Source organism: Castor canadensis, chromosome 14 (assembly GCF_047511655.1).
Source record: "Castor canadensis chromosome 14, mCasCan1.hap1v2, whole genome shotgun sequence".
Classification (NCBI taxonomy): Eukaryota; Metazoa; Chordata; class Mammalia; order Rodentia; family Castoridae; genus Castor; species Castor canadensis.
This window is the reverse complement of record NC_133399.1, coordinates 29,710,590-29,721,490: the sequence shown is the minus strand read 5'-3', so window position 1 is coordinate 29,721,490 and position 10,901 is coordinate 29,710,590. Positions and strand designations below refer to the sequence as shown.

The 10,901-nt window shown below is 33.6% G+C and overlaps 1 protein-coding gene across 1 annotated transcript; it reads right to left on the bottom strand.

The window, feature by feature from the left end:
- Positions 1-1,402: 1,402 nt before the first annotated feature.
- Positions 1,403-2,212, bottom strand: LOC109677825 (olfactory receptor 7E24-like). Its single transcript, XM_020153610.2, has one exon. The coding sequence runs from the start codon at positions 2,210-2,212 to the stop codon at positions 1,403-1,405; it is 810 nt and encodes a 269-aa protein (XP_020009199.2).
- Between the last annotated feature and the right edge of the window lie 8,689 nt (positions 2,213-10,901).

Sequence of the window (10,901 nt, the reverse complement as noted above, 5' to 3'; positions counted from 1 at the left end):
ATGATGTGTGCTGGACATGGAACAGTCAAACTGAAGTGTATGAGGTGTATCTTATTATTTACAATTGTATGCCCATGCAGGCTTAACTGCCATATCTCATCATTAGCCAGGTTGGTCCAGGTAACATAAAGTAATGAAATGAAAATAATATTATGAAAAACAGGTCACACTAAGCCGAGTTCACATACAAGAAAGGGAGGGTAAAATAAGGAAGTTAAGAAAGTGAATATGGTTGATATACTTCCTATACAAGAATGAATATAGAATCTTTAAACATGTTGAAATCAACATAAGAAGGGGACTAAAGTATAAAGGAGAAAAATACAGGAGATGAACCAATTCAGGTTCTAATACATATATAGATGGAAATATCACAAGGAAACTCCCTGTCTAGATTTCTTAAACAAAATTGTCATTTCTTTTCTTTTACAATCAGAGAACAGATCAGGTGACTGTAGCTCATCATCCCTATAATCTTAGCTATGCAGGAGGCAGAGATCAGGAGGATAATGGTTCAAAGCCAGCTGAAGGCAAATAGTTCATGAGACCCTCAAAAAAACCCCTTCACAAAATGGCTGGTGGAGTGGCTCAAGGTTTACACCCTGAGTTCAAGCCCCAACACCACAAAAAGAAACTAAAAAAATAGGACGGTAGAACAGGTCCTGTCTAAGCATGTTGGTACTAGTTTGAGGAGGAGGGTGTAGGCGAGTTAAAATGGTATAAATTCTGTGTACATCTGTATGTAAATGGACAAGTGATATTTGTTATATTTGTTGAAACTGTTCCAGGAATGAGGGGAGAGGGGATAAAGAAGAATGAGAGAGGGGGTGAATTCAAGTATGATAAATTTGATATACTATAAGAACTTTTATAAATGCCACTGTGAACCCCAAGAATTACAATATAAAAACGAAAAAGAAAACCTTTCACATATTAATGTGGGAAGAAGAGAAAGTGAAAATAAAGGTTCACAAAAGTTTCTGCATTTTTCCTCTACTGAGAAGGAGGTTCATATGTAATATTTATTTGTTTCATTTCATTTATTCTAAGACAAATTTGACTTATATATTCATTCATATCATGGTAAAATTAAATTTAAAAATCTTTATATACTTAACAGTTTTTAAGTGTAGAGCTCAGTGGCATTAATTATACTCATTGCAGTGCATACATCAACATCAATTTCCAGATTTTATCTTCTCAAATAAAACTTATGCCCCTTACAAGAAATAACCTACACATTCCTTACATCCTCCATCCTACTTATCCACATTCTATTATTAAACATGCTTAGAAATTAAAGTACTTATACAACAAAAATAATGGATACAAGAAGAAATTTAGTGGGCTGGATGCTTATTTTTCCCTTTTCCATGCAACATTTAAACATTTTGCCACAGTTCTAAGATTTGATGGTTCTCACATGGATTCTACTAAGAGCACTTTCAATGTCCCTGTTCCTCAGACTACAGATAAAGGGATTCAACATAGGGATGACCACAGTGTAAGTGATTGAGGCCACCAAAACATTTCTAGGATATTCTGAGAAAGCTGATCCAAGGTACACACCAATACTAGTCCCATAAAATAAACAAACAACTAACAGGTGAGAACCACATGTGGAAAAGGCTTTAAACCTCCCACCTGATGATAAAATTTTTAGAATAGAGGCAATAATTTTACAATAAGAGAAAAGTATCCCTGAGATAGGAACAAAACCAAATACAACACCAGTAAAATACTTGACAATGCTACTGGAGAAGTTGTCAGAACAAACAAGATTTAGGAGATGAGAAGGGTCACAGAAAAAATTGGAAATTTCCACATCTTTGAAGTAGGGAAAATGTAAGGCAAACAAATAGTGCAGCTGGGCATCCAAAATGCTAAACAAAAAAGACACTAAAAGTAAGAATCCACATAAGTGATGGTTCATAATGACAAAGTAATATAGGGGGTGACAGATGGCCACAAATCTGTCATAAACCATCACAGTCCTAAGCATATCATCCATCTGTGTCAGGCAGCCTTCATAGGTGATTGTCCTACTGTCAATTTGGATGTCCACAATCATCTTTGTGACTATGGTGGAGATGAAACAGATGTCAGCCAAGGACAGGTTGGAGAGGAAATAGTACATGGGGGTGTGGAGGTGGGAGTCTAAGTTGACAATCGGGATAATGAGTAGGTTCCCAAGCACGGTGATCAGGTACATGGTCAGGAATAGTCTAAAAAGTAATGGCTGCAGTTCTGGATCATTTGAAAGACTCATGAGATGAAATTCCGATACATATGTTAGATTTTTTTCCTTCTAAATTGCTTGGACATCTTTGAAAATAAGAAAAAAATGGTGAAATAAAGAAAGAAAATAATATATTGCATATAGTTACCTAATGAATCCTGAGTTAAATTACTGGATTTCATAAAACTTTATCAATATTTTCTCATTTGTGATAAATCCAATATTCTTGGAACTCTTTCATCATTGATTTCTCTGTTCCTTCAACATATACCTTCTTTGAATACACCCAAATGAATAATTCTAGAGAACCAACAAAATTAGAGATAACAAGGCCTTGGTCACAGAAAATACAGCCTAGTCTTATATGAAATATGTGAATAATAGCATTTCCCATTTCATAAATCAATCATTATAAAGAATTTAATTAAAACCAAGGTTTAATATTTCTAATACTTACAATATTCCTGAAAATCCTACAAGAGATAGAGCTGTGTTATTATCTGAACACTAAATTATAGCTGATAACTTAAAAGCATGCTATGTGCCAGTTATTGCCAAAGGGTTTTTCATGACTCTTCAGTTACTGGTTTCCTTCCTTTATGCATGTAATTATGCATTCAAATTTGGGCTGTGCGAGTGCTGGAGTTTAGACTGTAGTGATAGAGCACCTGCCTAGCAGTCATAATGCCTTGAGTTCAAGTACCATAACCTCCAATAAAAGTATTTTAAACAATACTCTTAAACTTAAGAGAAGGAAGAGGGGGATGAAAATATAATGGAGAGGGTTCAGATGTTCAAAATACCCTGTATGCATGTATAGAATTATCACAATGAAATATCCATGTATTATTAATGGATGTTAATTCAAAAATAAAACAAGTATAAAACTACATAAAAATTAGGGAATTTTAAGTAGTATTTTATATATAATTCCTTTCATTGACTTTGTTAGATTTCAAGCTTTATGAATATTGTTCACCTAACTGTATGTAATCATGACATTATTTATTGCAAGTATGTGTTAGTGTACACTTCACTAGAAAATGAGTAAAATTAATGTAATGCTAAGAAAAACATAGGAATTATTCATTTTTACAGATATTGTCAACTTTTACAGATGTTGTCATAGAAACCCACTAATAAATCTGTTGCAAACACAGATATTTTTTAATGTTTTTTACATTTTCTATCATTTTTAATTTTTTTTGCATTTTACATTATGTAGTGCCCTTGTAAATTTCTTTCATGTTTATCTGCTAACAAACCATATCATTTACAAGTGGACATTAACACCATGCACAACTCCAAACTCAAGGTTTGAGCCCTGAATTTCATGGCCCAAGTCAATATATTGCCCAATTTTAGTGCATATCTATTATATAGAATATTTGTTTCATTATGATTTTTTTCATGACACTGGAGTTTGAACTCAGGGCTTCACAGGTGCAAGCTCTAACACCAGTTTGATGTTTTGAATCATGCATATAACATATTTTGACCATATCTAACCCTATTACTCTCCCTTCCCTTTCCCATACAACTCCTATTATTCTCTTCTCTAAGGGTCACCCTTCTAGTTTTACATCATAATTCTATCTGTGCAAGAAAACTTGTAATGTTTTCTTTCCAAGTTTGGTTTATTTCACCTTAACATGATGATCTCCAGTTTCATCCATTTTCCTAAGAATATTATAACTTTGTTCTTCTTTGTAGATGAATAACAACAGATTCATTGTATACGTATATCACATTTTCTTCAACCATTCTTATGTTGGTGAGTACCAAGGCTAGTTTGACAACTTGCTTTTTGTGAATTCTGTGGTGGTAAACATGAGTATAAAAGCAACTTTTACTCTTTTCAGTGTATACCCAGGAGTGGAATATGAAATCTGGACATATAGTTTTTGAGGACACTCCACATTGATTTGCACAGTGCTGGGCTAATTTACATTCTCCAAAGCATTGGTTAAGGGTTGCTTTTACTTCCATAAATGATGACTTTTTTAGTTTCTGCTGCTCCTTTGTTTTTGATAAATAGACTGAGATCAGATGAAATCTCAATGCAATAGTGATATTCATATCCCTAGTGACCAAACTTGAATATTTTTCATATAATTATTGGCCATTTTTCATTTCATGTCAATTTTTCCATGTATAAGGATTGCAGTTCTCTTATTTCAGCAATGGAAAGGCAACCTGGACTCATTATTTTGTTCACTGACACTATAATTAACAAACAGTGCAAAAGAGGAAACTCAGGGTATAGTTTAAATAGACATAGAAGTTTCATTATTTTCAATATGACAAAAATACCTAATTTATGCACATATGTTTATAAAAGTTTTAAAACATTGAGAACTGAGGTGTGACTCAGTGGTAGAACTCTTAATTAGCTTGTCTGAAACCCTGGGACTGATCGCCAGCATTACAAAATAATTGTACACACCAGTTCTTTTAGTGTAATTTATTAATATATTTATCTGGTGATATTTTAAATATCCAGACTCTCTGGCCCAGTGGGATCAACATGTCTGCATGTAAAGTTCTTTCTTACGCCAAGATAAGATCCATTGCCACTGAGTATTATCAGGCATTTAGATAATGGGTCATTAATTTGACCTCATATTGCTGCTAATACAAATGAAAATCACTATGAAATTATGAACAATCAGTAGTATTTGCTATGTAACTAATATTTTAGTGAGATATGAACTGTTACCTCTGAAACTTGAGTGTTTGGTGTAACTACATGATTCCAATCTCCCACACATTCATTCCCCGTAGGATACTACTGTCATGAACATAATTTTTTTCTCAGTTTGTTCACATCCATACTGACTTGTGTTTCACACAGAGTTTCCTTAAGAAATTACCTAGAGAGCCTCTGAAACTCAATCAGTTTTAAACACAACTTGAAATAAATTAGTTTACACCAGCATTTAGGTTTAAGTCTTTGTAAAGTATATATGATTACTTCAAATGACTTATATAATGATCCATATTACCAGAAGTAGAAACATGATTTAACTTGTCTCTGTATAATTAAGACATCCTTTTTAAAATACTGTTGCTCCAATTGACATCATGAATTGAAAATTTCCCCAAATTATGTGAGGGGAAAATGGTTATTTGATTCCCAGGAATAATTGATTCATACTCAGTTGAATTATAAATCATCTGAATTTGTTATCACAAAAAAGCTGTCATTTTGAGCTACGTACACTTTTTAATATGTATCATCAAAAATACCTTGGATATAATTCTGGTAATTGTCCTTTAAAACTTTCTAATAACATATAGGATAGCATTTCGCTTGTCTCTCTTTCTCTGGGGTAGCGATAAGGAAATCCGTAATTTATTCTCCTATAGGGGATATGCTACCATAAGAAAAACGCTTGTAAATCACACCATGACTCTGTGATCATACTGCGTAACAGATAGGGATGGAGGTAGGACAATACCGGCCATCTCCACAACACATATGGTATGCAATCTAGGTTTAGAAAGTTTTAAATATTTGGTCATTATGGTTGCTTAAAATAAATAACTGAATCACTAAGAACATGGTCAGTTTATTTGTGATTGTAGCAGTCACAGGACACTACAAACTTGGAACATAAAAATTGAAAAAGTGTTCAAGTCTAAGTAAGTTTTATCTTCCCACTAGTCTTTGTACCTATTTTTATTTATTTTTATTACCATGAAAATTTCTGCACATATATCTTTCCTAAATGAATGATTTTGATGCAATTTAAATAAGTAAAGGGGCATGCATGAATAAAGTAGAAACAGAAAAGAGATATTTAATCTCTTCATTTCTACAATACACACATATGGTGAAGCCACAATGATTTGGAGAAATTTGGGAACCAAAAATGTTGTATTTTTTGCTTGATAGATTTTTTTTTCAGTGTTCATTCAACCCCCACACCCAAACAAGTTATTGGATTAAGAAAATCTGAAATGAAAAGTAGCCAGTCTTCATCAACATTCATATAATATAGCAAAGACAAAAATAGAGTATCTCCTAATTGCGAACTTCAGCTCCCAGAATCTTTTAGTAGAATCCAGAAGTTTAACTTTATCTGCAATATTAAAAATAATACTACATTGTATTTATCCTTGTATTATATATACATTCATCACCAATTTGTAACATGGCAAATCTCTAAAACTGTTTTGTGCTTCCTATATAAGGGCGTCAAAAAGATATCAACTCAGCTGATAATGATGGGTCTCTGAAATAACAAATCCTGGTGCTTTTCATAGAAACATTTTCACAAGCAGAATTAAAAATAACTTGTCAGTTTCTGAGTAAACTGTACTATTTTTACTGTTTCCCAATCATAAGAAAATTTTCAGACACAAATACAAATGTCATAAGCATAGATACATCTCAAATACATATTAAAACTGTTCTCCATTTCTTAAGTAGAAAGGAAATCGCAATTTTACTTAAGGCTCCTTTTGAGATGGAGTGAGCAGATTCCAAGAAATGTAGAGAATGTGCCAAGCTACACAGACATGCTGGAGTAGGGGAAAGAGAGAGGTCTATGCTGAGTGATTTTCTTTCATTTTTGTGATCTTTTTGATGAGCTAAGCCAGTCTTTTTATCAGTTTTACACCAGATGGTATACACCGCTCTATTATGTTGCTTTTCAGGAACCCCCCAAATGGAAGACCACAGTGAGCAATAGATCTTATCCTGTAGCGACACTGATGAGACAGTGAAATGGCTAGTTGCTTTAATCATATGACAACCTAACGGGATGCTCCTGTCCAGTTTCCCCTGTGAATGTGATCAGGCTGCTTATTGAAAATGTGCCTTCAAAATTTGTAATTTTAGTATACTAATGGTATAAGGAGGTTTTATTTTGATATTTCCTTACATAAATATAATGGACTTAGATCATACTCCCCCTCTATCACTCTTCCCCACTCCCTTTCTTTTTATGATTCTGAGTGAGTTCATTATTCTATCTTAATGGTTTTTAGTCTAAAAATCTAGCACATGTTACATGAAAATGCTGTGATTTTTTTTTCAGTTTAATAAACATGATGTTGACTTGTAACTGTACAGAAGGATTAAAACACAGGACATGGAAAGCATAGAACAGACCCTGGCAAACAGTAAAGTGTCAATAATTGTTTAAGATTTTATGGGCACTATCCTCATCCTTGTTCTTACCCTCTTCATCACCTTCATAAAGTTTTTGGAATGATAAGGGCACAGTTCAGTATCACCCATTTTATATCCTAGTTGAAATATTTGTGGGAAGTGGAGGTACAGTCAGAATAAAGCAAAAATTTCACTGAAGATTTCTGGGAGAACAACCACAAATAGGAATACAAAATTCATAGTCAATATCCTGACATATATTCCCATCTATACAAATTTTCTCTAATGATGAGGAAATAATGCTTCTGGTCATCCTCCATCTTTATCTCCCTCACTACTTACTTATTTACACTGTGGCTTTGATGGGTCATGACTACCAGGCATCCAAAGAAAGACACAGGTTCAGTCCCCAGGATTGATATGAAAGCAGGGTCAGATAGGATTCTCTTGATGTAGGCTCTAGAGAGATGAGGAGACACAATTATGAAGTGAATTGTGCCTCAAGCATTGAACTGAATGGCTTGAGGGACAGACTGAGTATTAACTATTTATGACCTGTGAGGCTCAAGTCACCGAGCTTATAATCACACAAATTGATCCAGGGTATCCCACTCCCTTAGGATTTCTTAACATTAATGGAAAAAGTAAAAGAGGTTAAAATGAATGTCCACAGTAATTCTGCCCTCTTCCTCTACTCAGGAGGAATCTTATGTGTTCCACTCATTTCTTTTTTTAAATAAACATTTGTATTTAAAAATATTGTAAGAACATTTGTAAATGTCACAATGCACACCCAGCAAAATTATAAAAAATACAAAAAAGAAAAATATATTGTATATTAATTAGACAAAATAGTTGGTTTCATTGACATTTTAATACATGTATATGAGGTAATTTCATAGCATTTACCTTCCCCCGCCCCTTGAATCTTTCTATCCCCATCCCTTCCTGTTGGTCCACTTCCTATTCCTCTTTTGTTCTGGTGGTACTTATTTTAAAAAATTTTGCAAATTTTAATTTTTAACAGGGTAAATATCTACAGAGATTGTCAACAAATAAAAAATTTCTTTGGGTTCATTGATCATTTTATTTTATTTTTAATTATTTATTATTGTTATTCTGGGGGTACCTTGTGGCAGTTATAAAAGGTCTTACAAAATATCATAGTTGAATTCACCCCCTCCATCATTATTCTTTTTCCCTTCTTCCCACATTCCCGGGGCAGTTTGAACAAGTCTCATTTTTCCATTACATGTCAATGTACACAATATTTACAACACATTCACTCTCCTGTACTTTTTCCCCACATGCTCCCCCTTCTCACTGTTACCAACCCCTCAGACAGGACCCTTCTATGCCCTCTTCTTCTCTGATTTTGTAAAAAAATGTCATTTTTATTTGTTTAAAATAACATTACAGGGGGCTTCATTATGACACTTCCATGTGTATATGTATTATAGCCGAAATTGGTTCATCCTCTCTATTTTTCTCCTTTCTACTTTGTCCCCTTCTTATGGTGATTTCAACAGGTCACATAAGAGATAAAACATGGGATACATGTCTCTCTGAGTCTGGTTATCTCACTTATGACCTTGCCATTTTTACCATTTTACTTATGGAACAATTCAAATTCAAAACATTATATCTTTCATATTTGTCAGATATAACACATTCTCATTAATTAAACTCACAATTTGTTTACCAATTACAACAGCCACTGCCAGACTAATCAGAATTGTCACCATGAATGCCCCCCATATAATTGATACATACTAATAAAAATTATAAAAAATAGCCATTGCCAGAAAATTTTCTTCTTCATATATGAAAATTTTGGATCAACCATAAAAAAGACTCCCCATTTATCTTACTCTAACACTGTCTACCACCATTTGACTTTGGAACAGGATGAGAAATTAAAGACATTAAATTGCACAAATGATTTAACCAAGGAGGGATAATGCATAGGTGTACATGTTTAATTTGGCCATCTCTCCATTTTAAAATTAAAGTGATTTTTAGGGGATCCACTTGTTAGACAGTTTTGATGTAATTCTCCTCCAGGCATTTCTAAAATTCCTGGTTATCAGGTTGCTGATAAGCTGCTGATAATAGGATTCAGCTTATTTCCAGACCACAATGTACATGCTTCAGTCCAACAAGTCCTTTCTTACAGAATGTGGTGACTGAATGAAGATACATGCCATGCTTATTCCAAAATAAAAGCCAAATCTGACAGTTAAGATCTTCTGATGTAGAAGTTTTGAAACATCTCCCCAGGAATGAGGTTCTAAGAAATGAGGGAAAATTTTTATATTGAGAGGACTGCATCCATGAGATTGGGAAAAACAAGATACCTGGAAAATTCTTGACAATGTTAATGGAGATGGTGCCTGAAAAAGAAAGAATAAGTGGTTGCAAAGACTCACAGCAGAAATCAGAAATTTTCACTTCTTTGAAGGTAAATTGGAAGGCAATAGAATTCTACAGCTAGGTATCCAAAAGGCTAGTCAAAAAAGCACCAAAATAATCCACAAACATGAGCATTCACAATGCCAGGGCATGCAGATGGTGACAGATGGCTACAAACTGGTCACAGGTCATCAAATTCAGCAGTATATCATTCATCCCACCAAGGTTGGTTCCATGTATTGGTATTGTGAATAGTGCTGTGACAACTACACATTTCTCTATAATAAAATGGCTTTTATTTTGGGGATATATACCCAGAAATGGCATGGCTGATTATGTGGAAATTCTATTTCTATGTTTTTTTCAGGCACTTGCATACTGACTTCCATAGTGGCTAGACTATTTTCTTTTATCAATCCAATTCATTCTCATTAAAAGATGTGGCAAAAAGATCGCACTTATTTGTAATTTTTCTTCTGCATGCTCCATTGGGCTGCTAATTCTGGTTTGTTGTTTTGTATACTAAGTACCCCTGTTTATGGTTGAGAATTTTACTCCAAGGCAGGCTCAATATTCCCCAATTGAGTCTCAGTCTTCTTATGTATTGCTAAGTTATTTTACATGAACAATTTATAATACATAGTTTGACATTTTCTTGCTTCAGCTCCCTGAAGGATACTTAGGTTTATTGATCTTCTCTCACTAGGACTCAGTTGCAAGAAATGCAAAGAGAAAAGTACAGGAAATAATCTAAACACATCTGAGAAGTTTCCTCACCTGTACAATGCAGATAATAATTCCATAGAATATAGTGTTGGGACAAAACTATATATTTCAAAATAAAACCCCTTAAAATCATACAAATTAATGGTTCTAAGATTTATTCATTAATATACTTACCTGTGAATTTTTAAGATTATTCAGTTACCATTGCCTAAAATTTAAACCTATATAATCAGAACATCTTCATATTTACTACTTAGAATTCCTTTTTTAAACCAGGGATGAGAAAAACTACCTTAGAATGTTTCCTGGCATTGAGGAAATAGCCCATTAATATTACATATTCTTACTGTCAGAAATGGTACGTATTTCTATTAAAATTTAAGCATCTAATAATGTGTGCTCCAG

Bases quoted from the DNA above. Each gene is read 5' to 3' on its own strand.
- LOC109677825 (XM_020153610.2), bottom strand. From the start codon at position 2,212: ATGTACCTGATCACCGTGCTTGGGAACCTACTCATTATCCCGATTGTC.